Here is a 21,440-nt window from a genome sequence, read left to right as displayed (position 1 = left end):
ATCTGATTCAGCAGGACTTTTCTTATCCTCTTATGACCTATCATACCATGACTACTGGAAGCTAGTGTGGCAAAATGGTTAGAATGTTGGACGAAGACCTGGGAGACCAGAGTTTGAATCCCCACTCAGCCATGAAATTCCCTGAGTGCCTTTGAGGCAGTCACTATCTCCTAGCCTAACCTACCTCACAGGATGAAATGAGAGGATGAAATGAGGAGAACCAAATACACCACCTTGAGATCTTTGGAAGATGGAATATAAATGAATTAAATAAATAGATACTGTGAGGAGTGGGATTTGGTCTCAAGAGTACTTAGGCACTGGGCTGAAAGGGTTGGATGATGACCAGAGAGATCTACATTTGAATTGCTTCTGGTTGGCAACGAATAAGTCGCTTCCTTCTTGTCTGACCTACCCAACCAGGTTGTTGTGAGAACATAGTATAAAACTGTATGCCGTCCTAAGATCCTCTGGGGCGATGTTTGCTAAAAGCCAATATAAACACCTCACGACTTGTCACTACTTGTCTTTACCTGGTAGCAACAGAAAACACCTGAACCCCAGAAGGTTACAAAATCCAAAATGGGCACCAGGGGAACAGATCCAGTGAAGGCAGAAGTCTTGTTTTCTTTTCTTTTTTCCTCTGCAGTTATGATTCTAAGGGGAAGGTTGATATTCAGGGAGATGTGAGAGTCTAGCTGTGAATTTGACGGCCCCCATTGTATCTCCTTCCTACTCCTCTTTCCTTTTTCCTTCCTCTACCTATTTAAATCTTGTAATTATGTGATTAGGATGTTTGGAAGAAGAGAAAAGCAGAGTTGTGAAATCAAAAGGCTGGAGGCGGAAGTGGTGGTTACAATTTTTTTTTATTAAAAAAACCCCCGAAAACATCATTCTTCTGTAAAACAATTATTTTTAATATGTACCTATTTGTTCAGTTAGCAGGCTGCAAAAAACCCCAGAGCTGCCATAGTGTAACCAGGGAGTGGGTGGGTGGAAATTTAGCTCAGAAGGAGCCTGAACAACCAAGAAATCTTTAATAAAAATACATTTAAAAAAAACCACGGTTGCAAAGTGGGCATTGCAGGTCAACTATATTATTCATTTTCACAATCATGTACTGTACAGCCTTTCCTCCTAGGAGCTCAAGGCAACATATTTAGTGCTCTTTCCTGTGACATTTAATCAGCACAAACACCTTGCAAGGCAGATTAGGCCCAACGTCAACAACAATGTCAACAAGAGTACTGTACCTCACACTGATAATATGCTGGTTATTAAAAAATTAAAGGATGCAATGTTTAGATATACATGTTTTAAAGGCAGCAGATAAAAAGCTGGAACATCAACTTCTTCCATTGCTTAATAGAGCTATGACAACACAGCACAGCACTGCAGTCTCCTAAGTGCTCTGTGACCTTTTTATCTGAGCTGGTTCCTGAGACAGAGTGCAAATGGGAGATTCAAACTTTGTTAAGTAGACCTCAGCAGAACTTTGATGAGTTTTCTTTTTTCTCTTCTTCTTCTTTTTTTTTTTTTTACATATTTTCATCTTTCCTGGACCTCCAGCCTGATTTCATACAATTACATCTACTGCAAATACTGGCAGAGAGCACCAACAGGATTGTAGCTGAAACACCACCACAGAAAAGCAAGTGTTGTATTAACGTAGCGAGCTCAGAGGAACTCTGACATCTGCAAAAGTACAAAAAAGCCACTTTAAAAAAACGGGGGGAGGCAACCTTCCCCAAAAGCCCAATGAGGACTAAGCATGTACAGGGCCAACAGAGTGTTTAAAGTCCCTGGTGGGGGGCCCTGAGAGGGCAGGGGGCAGTGAAATACCATGCCTGGGAAGAATGACATGCCTTTACTTACCGTTCACACTCTGCATTAAACATTCACTGATGATGGTGACCTGAACCATTATGGTTTTAAAGTTCTTCATCCACCTTTATTTTATTTGGAGCTAACCATTGAGAGTGGACATAATCTGTGTGTCTAGAAATGTTCTTTGCCGCACATTTTTTTCCAGCCTTGCATTCTGAAGTTGTTTCACACAATCAGCAGAATACCCAAATACAGTGGTACCTCGGGTTACAAACGCTTCGAGTAACAAACTCCGCTAACCTGGAAGTAATTGCTCTGGGTTGTGAACTTTGCCCCAGGATGAGAACAGAAATCTCATGCCGGCTGCGCAGCGGGAGGCCCCATTAGCGAAAGCGCGCCTCAGGTTAAGAATGGTTTCGGGTTAAGAATGGACCTCCGGAATGAGTTAAGTTTGTAACCTGAGGTACCACTGTACTTAAATATATCATCAGAAACAACGCCTTCCTGCACTTACTGATCTTCTGTTGTTATAATATAAACTAACCCAAAGCTACTAAAGTCAGCAAGTATGCTACTCTTTCTTTAAAACACCAGGTGGCAGTAAAACACTTGACATAGAGGGAGATGTATGTTTTCACACACACAGTTGTCTAGCTCTGCAAAAGTATTCTTAATTTTGTTCGTCCCTTTGAAATTACACAAGTCACGACAGCGGCGAGAACTTTATTAGCCCAAAATTGGAAATTACAGTAGTTACCAGTGTTGGAGGAGTGGCAGACGAAGATGATGGATTATGCGGAACTGGCAAAACTGACCTGCAAGATCCGAAACCAGGAAGAATGAAAATTCCAAAGAGATTGGAGTAAATTTATTGACTATATAAGCAATAACTGTAAAAGTCTGAAGACATTAACAGGACTGAAATAAATCTTACGACGTGGATTTCTGGAAAGGACAAGAAACTGTGAGATGTAGATTGAAAAAGAAAGCCTGTGGCCGGGAGGGAGGGAAGTCATTGCTCGGTAGAGCGGTGGAAAAGGAGTTGTGTAGATGAAAGTGGAATTTTATTGTTTGTTGTTTAAAGTGGAAATTTAATAAAAATGTACTTGAAAAAAAATATGAAATTACGCCAGTCACATTTATTGCCAGGTATTGGTATGGAAAGGGCTTTTGGTTTAATTTTTCATGCAGGGCAGGCAAAACTTAAGATTTGTGACTTTAGCACTTTGCATTTAATCACACAACTGTTCCTTCCACAGCAGGCTTGCCCAGGATGAAAATAAGGAGGCCTCTATATTACAAAAACAGCGGCCTCCATTACAACTGGCATGCAATAAAAGCTAGTCATTTCCCTATTCCCTCTCCTCTACTTCAGGTGAAACCATTTTTCCCGCAGCACAAAGTGAGGGAGCACCAAGCACCCAGCCAACTCTCACCTGAACCGCTTTCCTAGGCCTGTTTCGTTACCTTGTTAGGCAGTGACAGTGTGTTGGGGAATATATAGAAAGATAATGGTCCACTAAGAATGTGCAAGTTCGTAGGAGTCCCAGAACTTTTTGAAGGCGCGGTTCATTTTCTGAACACGTACAAAGACAAGAAAATGTTCACACAAAAAAACCAAGCCACTGCAAAATATCATATGCAGATATTTATATTTAAAGCCACAATTCCATTTTCTAATACTAATTATTTTCCAGCTTACTTCCTGAGAAAATGACAAGAATCGCAAGAAATACTGAAAATCTCTTGCTGTGGCTTAGAATTAATTTGCTTCCAAGCTTTGTGCAAAATATAAGCCCTTATAAGGGCATGGGTATCCGTGTGACAACAGGACTTTCTCCTCAATGTGACTCAAGAGGAAGCAAAGTTAAGTAAGAGTTCAGCATCCTACAAGGATCCTTGAAGCAAGCTTTATATACAAGTCTTGTAGCTCCCAATCATCTAGCAACACAAGCATTTTAACATTCTGATCAAGCATGGCGACTTGAAAGCACATCCCATTGATTTTAATGGTCTTTACTACTAAGTAAGTTTAGAAACACAGCCTTGAGCCTTTAAGGAGGCTTAAAGGGACGCGGGTGGCGCTATGGGTAAAAACCTCAGCGCCTAGGACTTGTCGATTGTATGGTCGGCGGTTCGAATCCCCGCGGCGGGGTGAGCTCCCGTCGTTCGGTCCCAGCTCCTGCCCACCTAGCAGTTCGAAAGCACTCTTAAGTGCAAATAGATAAATAAGTACCGCTTTATAGCGGGAAGGTAAACGGCGTTTCCATGTGCTGCACTGGTGCAGGCTTGCCAGAGCAGCTTCGTCATGCTGGCCACGTGACCCGGAAGTGTCTCCGGACAGCGCTGGCCCCCGGCCTCTTAAGCGAGATGGGCGCGCAACCCCAGAGTCGGTCACGACTGGCCCGTACGGGCAGGGGTACCTTTACCTTTAGGCATTCTGTGGTCAAAAATAAAAAGCGGAACCTGCGACATTGCTGTAATTCTTTGGACAGCATTGAAAACAGCACCAAGAAGAGGAATATAACCTTCCACTAACCTACTCCCTGGGATCCTACCTTACGTATGGATGTGTATTGCTAACACATATAGTAAAAAGAGAATAACAATAATATTGGCTATCACTTGCCGCATGTTATTCAGTCCCATATTCCAGATAACCTCGTTTCGCACTCTGAAGTCGCTAACAGTCTTGGACCAATGGGAACATTTTGAATTTTGCGAGAGTGCTGAGGTCACCAGTCGCAAAATGGCTGCCATTTTGAAGGCGTAACACAACATTAGAAAGAATGTGCACATCGTTGCTTCTGCTTCCCATCCCCTAGGCCTCCTATTTACCATGGGGAGTCAGCTATGTCCTGCTGGTTCCGCTTATGGAGATAAAAAGGCGCAAGAACCCCATTTTCCCCCAATGGCAAGGCCTAGGTTGCCATCATTACCAACTTACCTGGGAGTAAGCCTCATTAACAACAAACCTGTTGTTGAAGTAGACATGCATACCATTGATCTGTATAGTTAACCATACAGTTAACTGACCATCAGCTCCTGCACAGCAAAAGACACATCTAAAATATGGGTTTTGGCTGGATGGTGAACAAGGTTACGCTTATCGTATTTTTCGCTCTATAAGACGCACCAGACCATAAGACGCACCTAGTTTTTGGAGGACGAAAAATAGAAAAAAAATATTCTGAATCTCAGAAGCCAGAACAGCAAGAGGGATCGCTGCACAGTGAAAGCAGTAATCCCTCTTGCTGTTCTGGCTTCTGGGATAGCTGTGCAGCCTGCATTCACTCCATAAGATGCACACACATTTCCCCTTACTTTTAAGGAGGGAAAAAGTGAGTCTTATAGAGCAAAAAATACAGTACATCATTCATATGAAAAAGGGTATTTAAATCCATTCCAGGATGCACAGAATTAACACAGAAGTAGACTACAACTCCCATCATCCCTAGTTAGCAAGACCAGTGTTCAGGGATGATGGGAAATGTAGTCCGAAAAAAACAGCTGGAGACCCAAGTTTGGGAAACACTTGTTCTAAAACATTTTTTTAAAAAATCTATTCGCCCTTGCATTTCCAGTCTGACTTCGCCAGCAGACCAGTCTGTATTAAGTGATATGTCTCATAGGAAGGGTGCTTGAGCCTGGGGTTCTGGACTAGGCCGCAAAATACTCAGGTCACATTTTGAAGCTCTAGACACCCGATGGCTTCTCTCCACTGCTTGTCCTGTCATGGTTTGTTTCCGTGATATTCCTCTGCTCACCCAGAAGAGCCAACCGTTGTCCACAGCAGGCCTTAATCATTTAGGGAACAAATTGGAAGGAGTGTCTTTAAAATAATAATAATAATCACACAAGTATCCAAATGGGTAACTTTTATTTGTGGATAAAAATTAAGGCTCACAGTACTTATCATTTACAAGCGGAAAATGTTTTCTTTCTTTAAAAAAACGAGAATGCTAGGAATTATTTCCCTATACAAATTCCTTTGAATACGTTGACATGTCTCACTGAAGGACTAGAGAGGGGTAAACAAACTGAACAAGAGCAACCGCATTCATAAGCTACATTCCCTTCTGGACCACAAGAAGACGACAATCTGTGTTTCTCCATCCGGCTGAGATTACATGAATGAACACATTGAAATACATTCAAGGACTGGAAGGATGGCGATGAAGCTACATTCCACTTCCCTCACAAACTAACTGTGTGGTTTTTTTAAAATAAAAAATAAAAATAATACCCTGCTCCATACAATACTGGAATCTGGATTCAGATTTAACCAATCATGCCTCTTACACATGTGTTTGCTTCTGGCTGCAATGTTAATCTTCTTAATAAAGTTTGCCAAACTCCCATTTTCTTCATGAATCTTTTTTTAAAAAAACAAAACAAGCTTATAAAGTTATAGCCCAGAGCTGACTTAAACGTATACATTTGTTAAGATGGAAATCCTATAATTTGACTATCTGTGCATCTAACATAGTGAACATGGACACAAAATACTCTTAGCTCCAGCTGCGAAGGTTACCGTCAGTAGACACACCACTCAGTTAAAACCTCTGGCTCTTATGAATGGAACCATGCATTATATATACCTCATTTCTCTAGCTTGGACCATAACTATAATAGGGTTACATATTTTATGTTAAACATCAGCTTTTTTAAAAAAGGACATTTAAAATGGCCAAGTAAACAATGTCAAAGCACAGCAATAGCTCGAGGAACATCCCCCTGCTATGAACCTGACTGTCTAGGAGGCATCTGAATAAGAGTTCCCACCACGCAAGAGCTTGCAAGTGATCATTACATTATACTCTCAGGTGCCATAATCTCACCAGCAGGCATAAAGAGGACTTCCTAGTAGAGTTTGCTAAGAAAACACTTGGGTCTGGATTGCACTTCTGCTCAACTTGACCACACCCATTCCCAAACACGGACTATACAGGAAAGCACTTCTGTTGCACACCCTGGGTTTGGATGAAACAGGGCAAACAGATTTGCAAATCATCTGCCATGGATGCTTCACAGTTGAGATTCCTGCATTGCAAGGGGTCAGACTGGATGGCCCTGGGGGGTCCCTTCCAACTCTACAATTCTATGATTCGCCCACTGCATTCCTACACACTGGTCCGTGCCACCCAGTTTACTCGCTCCCGTACATGTTCCAAGACCTCTGCAGGAAAGGTCTTCAGGAGACAACATGTGGCATTGGTGAGGCAAGTTAGCAAGAGAACCACCAGCTCATCCCAGCTCTCCAAACGCCAGGTACACCTGCCCCATCATAATAATGGTTTTATAGCGAGTACCTTTTGCCCTTATTTCCCCTTTATCCGTCCCTCTGCTTTATTCCAGCCAGACGCTCTACCACACATCCAGCAAGACCATCCAGCGAGCCCTGACCCCTGCATCTTAACCAGCCATGTCTTGGTTAATTCACATAATGACAGCGAAAATCATATTGAGCAGAAGGACATTTGTCAACAGAAGTGACTAGTTCACTGCCCCTCCACAAGTTTTCTCTTGTCCTGCAGTGACCTTCCGATCCATCAATGCATGGCGGAATGGTCATCTGTATCCTGCTAATCAACACAGTAATACTTGGGCACTTGAGATCTATTGGGTACAAATCAAAGTTTGTGTAAGGTTACAGTGATTTGTGGTGCGCTAAGGCCGTATTCAGAATGGGTGAGTGAAGTTGTTCCAGCCCTATTCTCTTTATTCTAGCATTTTAAGCCCTCTTCTACCATCTTAACAGCTATGGCCTCCCCCTAAGAAACCCAGGAACTATAGTTTGCTAAGGATGCTGGGAATTGTAGCTCTGTGAGGCGCCGAACGACAATTCCCAGCACCCTAAACAAAGTAAGGGGTTTTCAGGATTCTTTGGGGGAAGCCATGATTGACAGTGGATTAAAGAGTGCTTTAAATATAGGATGTGGGTGTGACCTTAACGCTGTTCTCTTGACCATCTACCCTGACAAGATGCTGTAGAAGCAACTCCACTTCAGATGAAGCTATGTGGCTCAATACCCGCACATATTGAAAACCACCCAGCTTCTGATCCTTACCAAACCAGAGCCGAGAGGTTAACTCTATTTACCGCATTTTTCGCTCTATAAGATGCACCTAGTTTTAGAGGAGGAGAACAAGGAAAAAGATATTCTCTCCCTCTCTGCGCAGCACCTCTCCAGCAAAGCGGGAAGAGAAATGGAAGGGGCTCCGTTTCTCCTGCCGCTTCGCTGAAGGGGCGCTGCATAGCTTTCCCTCTCTGCGCTGCGCCTCTCCAGCGAAGTGAAGTCAGAACAGCAAGAGGGATCACTGCGGAGCGATCCCTCTTGCTGTTCCGGCTTCTGGGATAGCTGCACAGCCTGCATTCGCTCCACAAGACGCACACACATTTCCCCTTACTTTTTAGGAGGGGAAAAAGTGTGTCTTATAGAGCGAAAAATACGGTAACCCTTCTGACTTATTGGTGGTTTATTTTTCAAGAAATGCACAAACTAATTTATATCTAGGCCCTGCTGCCTCCAAAACCCAATCACATATGAATCAGCACATTTTAGAAGAAGAAGAAGAGTTTGGGTTTGATATCCTGCTTTATCACTACCCGAAGGAATCTCAAAGCAGCTCACATTCTCCTTTCCCTTCCTTCCCCCACAACAAACACTCTGTGAGGTGAGTGGGGCTGAGAGACTTCAAAGTAGTGTGACTAGCCCAAGGTAACCCAGCAGCTGCACGTGGAGGAGCGGAGAAACGAACCCGGTTCACCAGATTACGAGTTTACTGCTCTTAACCACTACACCACACTGGCTTGGAAAGGAGTACACAGAGAGCAATTATTCTCCCTTGCTTTTCCAAAGCAGCCTCATATAAAATATAAGCCCAACGGTATGAATGATAGTTCGGCATAAAGACAAAGACAAAAACTGAGAAAGGGCAGATAAGATTTTGATGGCTAGAAGGTGGATTGTTCCTCCCTTTGATTTTGCCTGAACCGCAAGATGGATTTCCAACTGTATACATAATTCATGTTTGGCTCCCTTGTAACTGATTTAATGTACATTAAATATAGATATCACTGCACGGTGGGGGAAATGTATGCTTTTACATTTTTAAACAAAACTTGCTTTAAAAAGCATTATGGAGGAGGGACAGGAGAGCAAGGGGGGGGGGGGAGACACAGTCATTATTTGAGTGCCAGGTGTTATTGTTGTCTTAAAAGTCAACACTTATTGCCATGGGCTTAATACTCCAAACGATACGGAACAGGAATTCATACAGTACGCAGCAAAACAAATTATACATTGATTCCACAACTCAACAATACCTACTACTCCATTTGGCAAAATATTTATTTATAATAAATCTGTTTCAAAAGCAGTTGTTGGTCGCTTTCCCGCCCCGCCCCCCCCCCATTCCCCTTATTTTAATAGGTTCCGACATTGGTTTTGGTAAATGTAAATAAACGGTCTCTTTTTACACAGTATACAAAAGAAAATAAAAATAAAAAATAAAAAGAGACATTGAAATGACGTAACAGTAGAAACAGTCAATAAGACCCCAAAAAAGGCAAAGCAATATGAATCTATCTGCACGTAGGCAACACTGCCCTAATTATTTACCCGTACGTATCCTCAGCCCACTTACCTTGCTCCCCGCCCCACCCCACCCCCCAACATCATTCTTAATTTGCAGATTATGCTCCAGGAAAGGGGGGGGGGGAGAGAATCACGTATGATGTAGCAGCAGCTCCAGCGACTCTGTTTCACAGTACTGCATGTCAACACTGGGAATGGTTTCTGATATAATTTAAAACTGCATACAGTACTTTCATACAAGGAGGGGGAGGGAATAATTATTCCCACTCAGTTGTTCCTGGTGGTTTTGAAGTCAAGTCATACATCACCCGGGAGATGCCAGGAATCTTCTTAATCTCTGCCACCATCTTCAACACAACCTGCGTTTATTTAGGAACAAAACAAAGTGAGAAGAGCACTTAAGTAGACAGGATCCCTGGTTTGAATGAGGGATAAATTGGGGCTGTAATGTAAGGCACAGGGTATTCATTAGACTACTTTACCCAACTAGAAGGGAGTAGGAATGGTGCATCAAACTTTGTTTGCAAAAATTTTTTTAAAAATCAGGCAAACATTTTGGAGAAGCTCATAAACTTACTACAGTCATACCTTGGAAGTAGAATGGAATCCGTTCCGGAAGTCCGTTCGACTTCCAAAACGTTCGGAAACCAAAGTGAGGCTTCTGGTTGGCTGCAGGAAGCTCCTGCAGCCAATCGGAAGCCGTGGAAGCCCTGTCGGACGTTTGGGTTCCAAAGAACGTTTGCAAACCGGAACACTCACTTCCGAGTTTGTGGTGTGTGGGAGCCAAAACTTAGAATTGCAAGGCATTCGGGATCCAAGGTACAGCTGTACAGTATAGGCCTGGGCAATGTACTGATACATCGCCCAGGAGCGGTTTAAGGGCCAGAGCACACATTTATTTCTGTGCTACAAAAACGAACTTTTAAACTATTTTGAATAAAGGAACAAGCACAGTTTCCATATTAGCAAAGAAAGAAAAGGCAGTTCCGAATGATTATTCTGAAAGTTTTACCTCTTCTGGTATCTCATTGCCGGGTGTCGCTGCAATACCCGTCATGAAATCACTAGTGATGAAGGTCCGAATGACCACAGATCTTTGACAGGAAGGCTGCTTCTGAAGAGGATCTCGGTCAAAATGCAACGGTGTCAAGATGACTGGCATCTGGCTGATTTTTCCGGCATAACCTTGGCATGGGAAAGCAAGAATAGTGCAATTAACAAACTGTTATATGGACCGAGAGAGCCGGCGCAGCGTAATGATTAGAGCAGATCGTCAGGAATGACCCTCAACTACAGTGCTGGACTAGGACTTGGGAGACCAGAATTCCTACTCCCGATTCAGTCGTGAAGGTCACGACTGGTCTTGGGCCAATCACTATCTTGGCCTAATCTATGTCACAGGGTTGTTGTCAGGATAAAATAGGGGGAGGGAGCTCATTTTGCCATCCCGAACTCCTCTAAGGAAGGGCAGGATACAAACGAAAACAAAGAGAAGCATAAGGACAGACTGTACTCTATGGTACAATTCAGAAACTGCTCTTGGTTAATCAAATTACAGTGGTACCTCGGGTTACATACACTTCAGGTTACAGACTCCGCTAACCCATAAATACTGCTTCAGGTTAAGAACTTTGCTTCAGGATGAGAACAGAAATCGTGCTCTGGCGGTGCGGCGGCAGCAGGCTGCCCCATTAGCTAAAGTGGTGCTTTAGGTTAAGAACAGTTTCAGGTTAAGTACGGACCTCCGGAATGAATTAAGTACTTAACCCGAGGTACCACTGTAGTTTCTTTTAAAGCTTTCACGTGATTCACTTTTGATGTAGTATTTCTGCTACAAAATCAAGAAATTGCAGGGTCCCTGAAGAAAATTCAACTTTCTGAAGCCAGGGTTCTACAAAATAAACATCTGTTATGCAAACTTTTACTTTATTGTCTTGCACCAAAATCTGGGTTGCTTGACGAATTCTAAACTGTTAAGTGGTCTTTGCCAATGGCAACTCAAGGGCAGCAGACCGCTTAGCAATTAACTAAGCAATGACCTTCCGCTGAAAAAAATGCACATACTAACCAGACTCCCTGAGAATATTATGAGCCTCAAAATCAGCTTGCCGCAATGTGCTGAGGACTCCTGTTGTCAGGAAAGTGGGAGTAACGTCTGTGGGAGGTTCTTTGACAGGTGGGCCAAACACATAGACAACTCTAAAGAGGGATGAAAATGAAGCGTTGGAGTGTGTGGTATATTGCAAACTGAATAATGCAAGCACTTCGCTGGCTAGGGCTAAAAGGAGTTTCCGTCCCAACTTCTTGTGCCAGGTTTGGGAAAGATGAGCAATATATCTATAAACTACCAGAATAGCAGACAGTATTATAAATTCTGGCTTTGTCCAACCATGTAAAACTTGGGTGCACAGTGCCTTTAATTCCCCCAGGCAGTCGTTACATCATTTATTTAAAAAGCCAGGTATCCCGTTTGGAAAACATTAACATTCAGAATACGTGCAGTCTTTTTATTCCAATACTAAAGCAAAAGTCTGCTTCCTTTCCTTGCTTTAAAAGCCCCCACTGTTAAGAGCACTCATGCCTGCAGCACTTGACACTTAGCTTTCCAGTATACAGTGCTACCTTCATTTTTGAATGAATTATTTTCTCTTTTTGAATCGAGTGGAATGCTTCTTTAAAAAACAAGGCTTTACTCTGAATTTGTAGTATGAAGAGCATTTTAGTTCCTGTGCCCTGTAACAGACACATACAATACTCAGATCCACCTAGAAGGGTGCCTGCCATCTTCATGAGATAAGCTTACAGAGCCTTTATTGCTTGTGAATTGCTGCTGGCCTCGCTTTGATGGTCTCTGGCCTACAAGTTTCAAGATACCAAAAGCTTTTGACGTGGCTTCTCTCTCTTAAGGTCAACCTTTTCATCTCTCCCATCAATTCACTCTGACACTAACAGTGCAATCCTAGGCATGTATTCAAAGGGACACACTCAGCGTAGCAGCATGCAAGCCTACGTGTGCTTACACAGAAGTAAGCGCCGCTAAACAGAGTGGGGCTTACTTCTGAGTCAAGGCAATTCTGTCATAAATGTTATGACTATGCCGAAGTACAATTTTATTTGATAAATACGTTGCAACTGGTGCATTTAATGTGGTTAAAGCAATAAAATAAGTTTAGGTTTGATAAGAAGGTATTGCATATGTACTTCGATTCCCAGCAATCCTAAAACAAGATCCCCGCCCCGCTGGCTTCAAAATTTCCAAAAGTTTTACATCTCCAATTTATAATAAGCACTCAAGAAAGGCAGTAGCATATTCTTCTATACGGTAGTTTCGTTTTTACTTCTCGTGTGTAAGTTAAAAATTTATCTAAGCAATAATGTAAGCAAACAACAAAATCAGCAGCAGCTGTATTTTTTTAAATACTGCAGATATATACCGGTTTATGTTGTGACACATGCGGGGGATGAGTCTGGATAGGAACATAAGGGACTCCCAGTGTGGAGCATCTTTGCTGGAGATCCCACATACGTAGCTGTAGGAGCGGCAATCACCCTGAAAAGCAGCAAAACAAAATCGACAGCTGAAACATTTGCATTAGCTGAAACCTCATCGAGTTCTTTCCTTGCAACAAGTTATATACCGTTTTGCACACTGCCCTGTACGGTGATGTTGGAAAAGAGGTACAAAGGATTAAATTAGCAAAAATTAATTCAGAAAAGCTTACTTGAAATGCCTGATGAAATTATGCCTACCCAAAATGCCTTAAATTCAATAGGGGGGTCCTACCTGATGTCAGTCAAGGGGCAGCTTCAGAGAACCAGGCACAGAATGCTGAATATGCACAGATTCTGGCAGATATGAGCCTTGCATCTCAGTCATGGGGGAACCACTAAACATGACTCCCCTGAATACTTCTGGAATCAGACAGGAATATAAAGCATCAAGTGGTCTGTACCCTGGACCCAAGTTAAGGGCCTTGCAGCAAGGACTGGTAAGGTAGAGCTGTGCGATATCCCGTTTTAAACATTGTGATATACCTATACAGTGGTACCTTGGTTTAAGAACAGTCCTGTTTACGAACGATTCGGTTTACGAACTCCGCAAAACCGGAAGTAGTGTCCTGGTTTGCAAACTTTACCTCGGTCTAAGAATGGAATCTGAACAGTGGAAGGGCACCGGCAGCGGGAGGCCTCATTAGGGAAAGTGCGCCTCGGTTTAAGAACGCTTTTGGTTTAAGAACGGATTAAGTTCGTAAACCAAGGTACCACTGTATCACGATGTCTGAAATAAGGATGCAACTATGCAGAGGCAAACGGAGTACTGGCAGCTGCTACTACTTAGGGGTCTAAAACTGATGCATTTTTACTTACCTTTAACAGCTGTTATTTTATAGTAATAAGCAACAGGAAGCAGGAGCTATGAGAGAAGTGATGGCCGGCTTCGCGGTTTCCCCCATATTGGAATTTTTTACATAGTGCACATGCACATGCGCACACACGCACACACTGTGATTCTCGATAAATTGCCAAGTCATACATTATGAAACTGTTATCATGATACGGGCTTCAAACCAATTTTGGACAATGTATTGATGTATCACCCTGCCTATTGGTAGCATATGGGTAGCCAGTACAGTCGTACCTCAGAAGTCGAACGGAATCCGTTCCAGACGTCTTTTCAACTTCCAAAACAATTGGGAACCAAGGTGCGGCTTGCGACTGGCTGCAGGAACCCGGCGGACGTTCAGGTTCCAAAGAACATTCGCAAACCGGAACACTCACAAGGCATTCGACTTCCAAGGTACGACTGTACAAGCTTTTAAGCACCAGAGTTATCATCAACTCTAGCTTGTGGCATCTTAAATCGGCCACAGCATCCAGGCCAAGCTCAAGTGTTCCACACATGATGCATTGCAATGATCAAATTGCCAGTCTAGGAATCACCAGGTTGAGGCAAGACCTTTTCAAGGATGTAGCTGGCAAAAGGCACTCCTAGCCACCTGAGCCTCTAAGCACCTAAGATGAATCCATGCGCAGCCCTGAACTGCGAGCCCCTTCTTTCAGAGGGATTGGGACTCTGTCCAGAACAGACAACTGGCCTATCTCCCAGAGCCAATAAAGCTACAACGCATGCAGTTCCGAGCCTTTAATTGGCTTTGTGTCTGACAGGTGCCTGAACTGCACCAGGAAAGCAGAACTGGTTTGTTTGTTTGTTTGTTTGTTTGTTTGTTTACTTGTTTATTGAAAAGCATTTCTCAGCCCCAATGTATTTCAAGTATCTCTAAGTGGCATAGAAAAATAGCACAAAAATAATAATAATAGGACAGTATAAGGAGGACAGTAAAACGAGTCTTATAAAAGCAGAACAGGTAAAAGCAGAATTTTGTCTGCAGTGAGCAAATTGGTAGGAATATATGTATGAGCCTCCAGCTGCTGCTTCTCCAACGGAAGCCTGAACCTGATGGAATACGGTGTGAGTGATGCTATTTAATCTTAAGAATGCTTCAGTATTTCCAAGCCTTACCAAAGCGACCATTCAGACATTTAGAGGCTGTCACATATATATTTTTAAAAAATAGCTCTTCCATTGCTTAATCCCAACCCATTTTGGATGTACTCTATTTTGGCTCCAAAAACACTAAATTTGTTACCTGAAATCTAGCCATGCAAGTTTTACGTATTATTACCACAGCGGCAATGCACTCACCTGTACTCCTACAGTTTTGATTGGCAGCAGAAAGGCATTCAACGAATGTAGACTTGTGATTTGCATCAGTTTCTCCTGGTCTTCCTCAGTTGTACATGCTTTGACCCTCTGCAACAGAGTGTGAGGCTGGGCAGCAAAGGGGAAAAGTCCAATCAAAACACCTGAGATTATTACTCGGCTACATCTCACTGGAAGCTAGTGTTTTGCATAAAGGCAGAGGTTGGAAAATAAGGGGTTTTTCAACAAAGAGGCCAGGAGTGTGGCTAGACCACTGCTGCCATATCATGTTAGTTTAAGGTCCAATTTGTTATTTCTAAACCACGCATCATCTACTACACACGGTACAAATATATAATCCATAGGCCCGGGGGCCAGATCCGGCCCAATCACCTTCTAAATCCGGCCCGCAGATGGTCCTGGAATCAACGTCTTTTTACATGAGTAGAATGTGTCCTTTTCTTTAAAATTCATTTCTGGGTTATTTGTGGGGCCTGCCTGGTGTTTTTACATGAGTAGAATGTGTGCTTTTGTTTGAAATGCTTCTCTGGGTTATTTGTGGGGCACAGGAATTCGTTCATTTTTATTTTTATTGTCAAAATATATTCCGGCCCCCCACAAGGTCTGAGGGACCTTGCTTAAAACGTTTGCTGATCCCTTGCACTTGCGCTTGGCTACTCCTGTGATAAATGCAAGATAACATGGTGCTCTTCAAATGCTGTTGGATTCCGACTCCAACCAATCCAGCCAGCATAGCCAATGGCAAGGAATGCTGGGAGTTGTAGTCCCAGCAACACTGGGAGGGCACCATGCTAGCTACATCTGATATAACAAATACAAAAGAGGGAACCCGTTTTAAATTGCTAGGCTATGAAGGATCAGAACATAAGGGTAGAAACCAAGACAGAAGACATAAAATGGGGAGCGGAGGGGATTCATCTCGAGAACTTTATTGAAGGAAGAAAAGAAACTGCAGGGCCTACTCTGCAAACAATGGCTTAAGGAGAACTGACAGGGAAAGCCAGCATAATCTGATGAGAAACACAGGAAAGGAAGGTGAGGATATGGAGCAGGAGGGATGGGAAGAAAGTGCACTAGAAAGAATAATGTCTTGAGGGTTCTTCAGCAAGTGTCTTAAGGAAATTGAAATAAAGGGACAATTAAGCCAAGCTTATCTATCGCAGTGGCTTATCATAACCCGCATAGGAATTTATACCCTTCAATTCTAGTCACAATTAATTACCTTTTTAACACTCGCAGAAAAGTCTGCTATGATTTTCAAAATGTTGTTCGTTTCAGGGAAGTCTTTGCAAACATACGGTTCTTCGGCACATATTACCCTAATTGCAAGGCCAGGACCTGAAAAAAACAATATTGGAACAGCACCGTGGAATCAGTTACCAACATATAAGTGGCAATTTGTATTTCAGCAATGCTACGTACATGACTGCACTTATGAGTGTTTTGGCCATGGTGCCATTTATTTGCAACACGCTTGGCTTGCATATGCAAAAGCAGCAGTGAGGTCTGAAGCACTATTTACTCCTATTGTGATGCTTCACTTGAAAAAAAGGGCTGTATGCTCACTCCTGCTCCCAGCTCCATGTGCTACTTCCTTGATCTTCCTTGCCCTATAATTGGCTTCCGTTTCTCCTCCCCACCAAATAGTCCAAACCCCTTCACATTCTTCAGCTGAAAGGCAAGCTTGGAATAGTTTATTCTGCATTGTTTGGAAAGACAATCACACAGTGAATCCTGCAAGACCTGCTCCCTGCTTATCTGGCTTATTTTCACCTGGCTTGGGAGGCCAGGGCCTTGACTGTTTCTGCGGTTCAGGATGGCTACAGATTGTGTGGGGAGGGCATTGTCTAAGGCAGGCATAGGCAAACTCGGCCCTCCAGATGTTTTGGGACTACAACTCCCATCATCCCTGACCACTGGCCCTGTTAGCTAGGGATGATGGGAGTTGTAGTCCCAAAACATCTGGAGGGCAGAGTTTGCCTATGCCTGGTCTAAGGGTCAAGATTTGGAGGTGTATTATTTTTGCTGTTAATGGTTTAATTATAAACTATCAGTGGCTTGTTAAATTTCATTGCTCATTTAATAACAGGAGGCGTTTCCATAAGCTTATTGCTCATGACCATTTAAACTTTGTGACGCCTTGCAACCGTTAGTGAGCCGGGTTAAACTTTTGATGTTGTGAGACCCACTGAGCACTGCTGAATTATGGAAAGGCACCATACAAATACGCTGTGTTGGAATTGCATACAAATTCAGTAAAAGTTATAGTTTTTAAAAAGATTCCACTTAAAACTGTTTTTGACTACAATAGAGTTTCTACTGCAAAGTTTTGACACTGTCTATAGTCCGTCAGTCAGGCTCCAACCACAGTCATCTGTATACACACTTCCACGAACAGAAAATCTTTCCTTTTGCAGAAGGGCAGTGGTGGATCCACTTCTTGGTGAATTCTGCTAATGCGATGATGCCCTGGGCAGCATCAAGGATCACCATGGTTGAGAAGGGGGTCTGCCATTAAGAGCCCCCTGGGAGATAGACTCACTGAGAGAGGAGGCCCCTGTGAAGGATGTGTTGCTCAAAGTTCCCTCAAAACCTGGAACAGAAACCACCTATACAGTGGTACCTCTGGTTGCAGCCTGAAAGGAATGCAACCCGCGTCTGCGCAGACGTGGGTTGCAATTCGCTGCTTCTGCGCATGACGTCATTTTGTGCATCTGTGCATGCGGCGAAACCTGGAAGTAACCCTTTCCGGTACTTCTGGGTCGCTGTGGGATGCAACCTGAAACGAACGTAACAAGAGGTATGGCTGTACCTGGGAATGGGTGTCTTGAGACCAGCTCTTCCGGCAGACCCAGTTCTCTCCCAAGCACTCTCACTTCGTCCTTATGGAAATCTTTCAGTGGTTCTATTACCTTCCCCTGCAATGGAAAACAGCACATTTCGCATTCAGGCCCTCTCTTTGGAGTAATACAGAACTAATGAGAAAACAAATCTAATACAACGATGCCGCTATACAACTGGGACTGTAATTTAAACCTCGCTTCTCCCACCCCAACGAAAACTTCGCAGGAGCCAACAGGGAAGTGATTCAAAGCTTAGAAACTGCTGCAATAAGGCATAAATGCATTCCGTAAAATGAATGCAGTCTAACTGTTTTTGGTCTCCTGGCGACTAAACCAGAACAAATTCTGATTTATATCATAGACTGGATCTGAAATGGTTGTTCTGTTTATCCAGTATAAAAATCTCTTTGTAAGTTGTCCTGTATACAAATACCCATGAGATGTTGGGTTAGTATTGGGGGTGGAAGAAGGCCTTTATACATGATAGGACCACCACCAATTTCTAAAAGCGTTACTTGAAAATACTGCTCAACGCTACATACAAAGCCATGAAGGAAATGCAACAGGTCTTGTGTCGCTTACCACAGTCAACCGGCCCATCTGAACAATTAGACGTAACTTTCTATTTACCTCGTCCCTCAGCTTTCTGATGAGCTCTGTGTCGTTGTGATGAGTCTTGATGACTTCTGCTTTGCCACTGGCAACCACAGAAGCACTTTCAATGAGGTCGGGCCTCAACGTTCCCTGAGCGAGGAAGACTTCTTCCGGTTTCAGGTTCATTTCTCCAATAACTTCATTAGCAATCTGCGGGGTTTTGGGGGTGGGAGAAGAGGAAAGAGAAGCAGAGAAGATGCTTCCCTGTAATCAAGTCCTCAAATTTTATTACAAACTGTAGGCTTCATTTTTCCTCGAGAACTGCAGCCCTCTCTGCATGATAAGGAGATATTCATGCTCCGTGCCTTCCACTTAGTAGGAAGCATAAATTTAATTTACCAACATTTATCCATCCCCTTTTATTGTTAATGTAACAACTGATTTTACCAAAGCTATGAACTCTGTAACGCTGGGAAGAAACAATGAACTGTACAACAATGTAGCCTTCTTCATATTTTTTCAACCGCAGATATTGCACTATTACAATGTACTAAATGTATTATTTCTGTTGGCACAACAATAAGCGTGTGTGTGTGTGTATGAGATTAATGTTTGGCATTTTACACACTGTGTTTCTACCACAGTTTTTTTTTTTAACCATGCAAGCTGTTAGCAAAAATGCATTCGTTATTTTTTAGCCAAGCTAGCAATAAATAAACTCTTAAGAGTCTGTTCCAGCTGCTGCAGCAACCTCTTTCTAATGATGCAAGCATTTCCTTTATAGCTATTTGTGAATTAAGTGTCAGGGTTAGAGAATAAGTGCTTTAAGGGCCGGCCTGCCCTGCCAGTGTGGAATTACAAAATGGTCATTCTGAGCGTACACAAAATGCAAATGATAGTGGGTAACCTCTACTGGACAAAAGGATGGGTTCTACTTTAAAGCCTATTGCATTTCATCTACATTAAAAGCTGGACTCCAGTTATAGGTACTCTGTTGAGGAGGGAGCTGCAGCCCTTGCATAATCCACTAATTCCACCATTTCAGTGATCTTCCTGGCTATTCCAGAGATGTGGAACTTCCTTGAAAAAAAGGAAAACAACACTTCTCAAGCCAGTAAGGCTCAATCTTGTTATTCCTATTCGGATCTCCTTACAAATCTATACCACAGACCCAAACTGACTAGAAACATCTGGGTGAAACATCTGGAGCTACCACCAATTCATTTAACCTGAGGCCTCTAGTCCAAGGAAAAAGTGAAATAAGGACGTATTACAATAAGAACAGTATATTCTAACTAGCCATTACACTTTAAATATATCCTAAAGGAGGTAATCTAAGGTCTTCATAATGAGATGGTGTTTGACCCTTTGGGGTGTAATATCACTGTGACAATGTCTCGGTCATGCTACGAGCACATCTCTGAACAAGAATGCATCCCATAAATGTTGGGAACTGCTGAATTAACAGAAAAGAGGCTTTTTCAGCTCCATGTCTAGAGATTGTAATTTGGAAGCAAAATGCCCAAATCAGCTAATGGGCACATACACACACAGAGAGAGAGAGAGAGAGAGAGAGAGAGAGCGCGCTAGCAAATGTAAAACTTTAAAACTGAAAATTCAACATCCTCCTCTTGAAAACTAGGGCAGGGGAAAGGGCACATTTGAAGTTTCTCCCTAAATTCTAGAACAGATACCTTCACAAAGGTGTCACCAATAATTTTGCGTTTTTCCTCGGGACTTGTTGTCATATTCAGTGTTTTGCTAATCCTTTTTCGTGGAGTTCTGTCTTCCTCGGAGATGGGCAGAGTTGTTGTGCCATTGTAGAACGAATGAGCTGCATTTACCACTGAAGAAACAGATAAGGTTTGCTATTAAGAAAAACTCTGAAATGATATGAGAACTCACATGCTCAGATATTCCCTTACACATGGCCAACTAAAACATCTTTTTCCCCCTAACAAAACATTTCCTTTGCTTCCTCCCCCCCCCCGCCAAGTTATACTATAGCAGGCATAGGCAAACTCGGCCCTCCAGATGTTTTGAGACCACAATTCCCATCATCCCTGGCCACTGGTCCTGTTAGGGATGATGTAGTCCCAAAACATCTGGAGGGCCGAGTTTGCCTATGCCTGTACTATAGCTTTATCAATTGGGGGGGGGGGGGACAGACCAGTTTAAACACAGGGTACTAAAGAAAAAAACAATTTGGCAACTAAACTGTACAATGTAAAAACATACTGAACGCTGGCTTTTACAGACTCTTGTTTATTGGCATAATAAAAGGCAAAATTGTAAACTGCAGCTAGTCATTACCCACAAGACAGAAAAATGAGAGTAACCTTTCTTCCATGACAGTGTGTAAGTAATCCCAAAAGATGACAACATGAGGCGGCTTGTTATATTATCGCTATTATTGACACGACACTTTAAAAAGCAACAGAACCAGGAGACAGATCCCTGCTCTGCAAACCTTACAATGGAGACATGGGAGGATCGGAGATTACAGGCAAGGAGTATTGTCAACATCTGGTCTGGGAGCAGAGGGACTACCTCACAAAGTCTGTGTCATTCTTGCTTCCGGACTCGGCCATTAACCAAGAGGAGGCATTTTCCGAGAACAAACAACTATCCTAACTCGGAGCCACTGGAGAATGCATTAAACCAAACATTTCATGGGAAAATATGGCAAATAATAATAATAACTTATTATTTATACCCCACCTATCTGGTTGGGTTTCCCCAGCCACTCTGGGTGACTCCCAACAGAATATTAAAAACACAATAAAACATCAAACATTAAAAACTTCAGATGTCTTCTAAATGTCAGATAGTTGTTTATTTCCTTGACATCTG

At 42.8% G+C, this 21,440-nt stretch overlaps 1 protein-coding gene across 3 annotated transcripts in view; it reads right to left on the bottom strand.

Annotated features, from left to right (window-relative positions):
• Positions 1-5,690: 5,690 nt before the first annotated feature.
• The window catches only part of GMPS (guanine monophosphate synthase), a 47,638-nt gene continuing 31,888 nt past the window's right edge, over positions 5,691-21,440 (bottom strand). For 2 of the 3 annotated variants that reach the window (XM_083739475.1, XM_083739476.1), the window contains exons 8-16: positions 20,282-20,433; positions 18,624-18,797; positions 17,963-18,068; positions 16,373-16,488; positions 15,133-15,258; positions 12,863-12,978; positions 11,497-11,627; positions 10,441-10,613; positions 5,691-9,787 (exon numbers count right to left, since the gene is read on the bottom strand). In XM_083739475.1, coding sequence (XP_083595601.1) covers positions 9,686-9,787; positions 10,441-10,613; positions 11,497-11,627; positions 12,863-12,978; positions 15,133-15,258; positions 16,373-16,488; positions 17,963-18,068; positions 18,624-18,797; positions 20,282-20,433 — 1,196 coding nt within the window. In that variant the 3' untranslated portion in view covers positions 5,691-9,685. The remainder of the gene's footprint in view (positions 9,788-10,440; positions 10,614-11,496; positions 11,628-12,862; positions 12,979-15,132; positions 15,259-16,372; positions 16,489-17,962; positions 18,069-18,623; positions 18,798-20,281; positions 20,434-21,440) is intronic. The other variant, XR_014564344.1, reaches the window with a different exon arrangement.

This window comes from Podarcis gaigeae (assembly GCF_964106915.1).
Source record: "Podarcis gaigeae genome assembly, chromosome: 5".
In the NCBI taxonomy this organism is placed as follows: domain Eukaryota; kingdom Metazoa; phylum Chordata; class Lepidosauria; order Squamata; family Lacertidae; genus Podarcis; species Podarcis gaigeae.
Note: the sequence above shows the minus strand (reverse complement) of the source record. Positions and strands in the feature narration are given on the sequence as shown.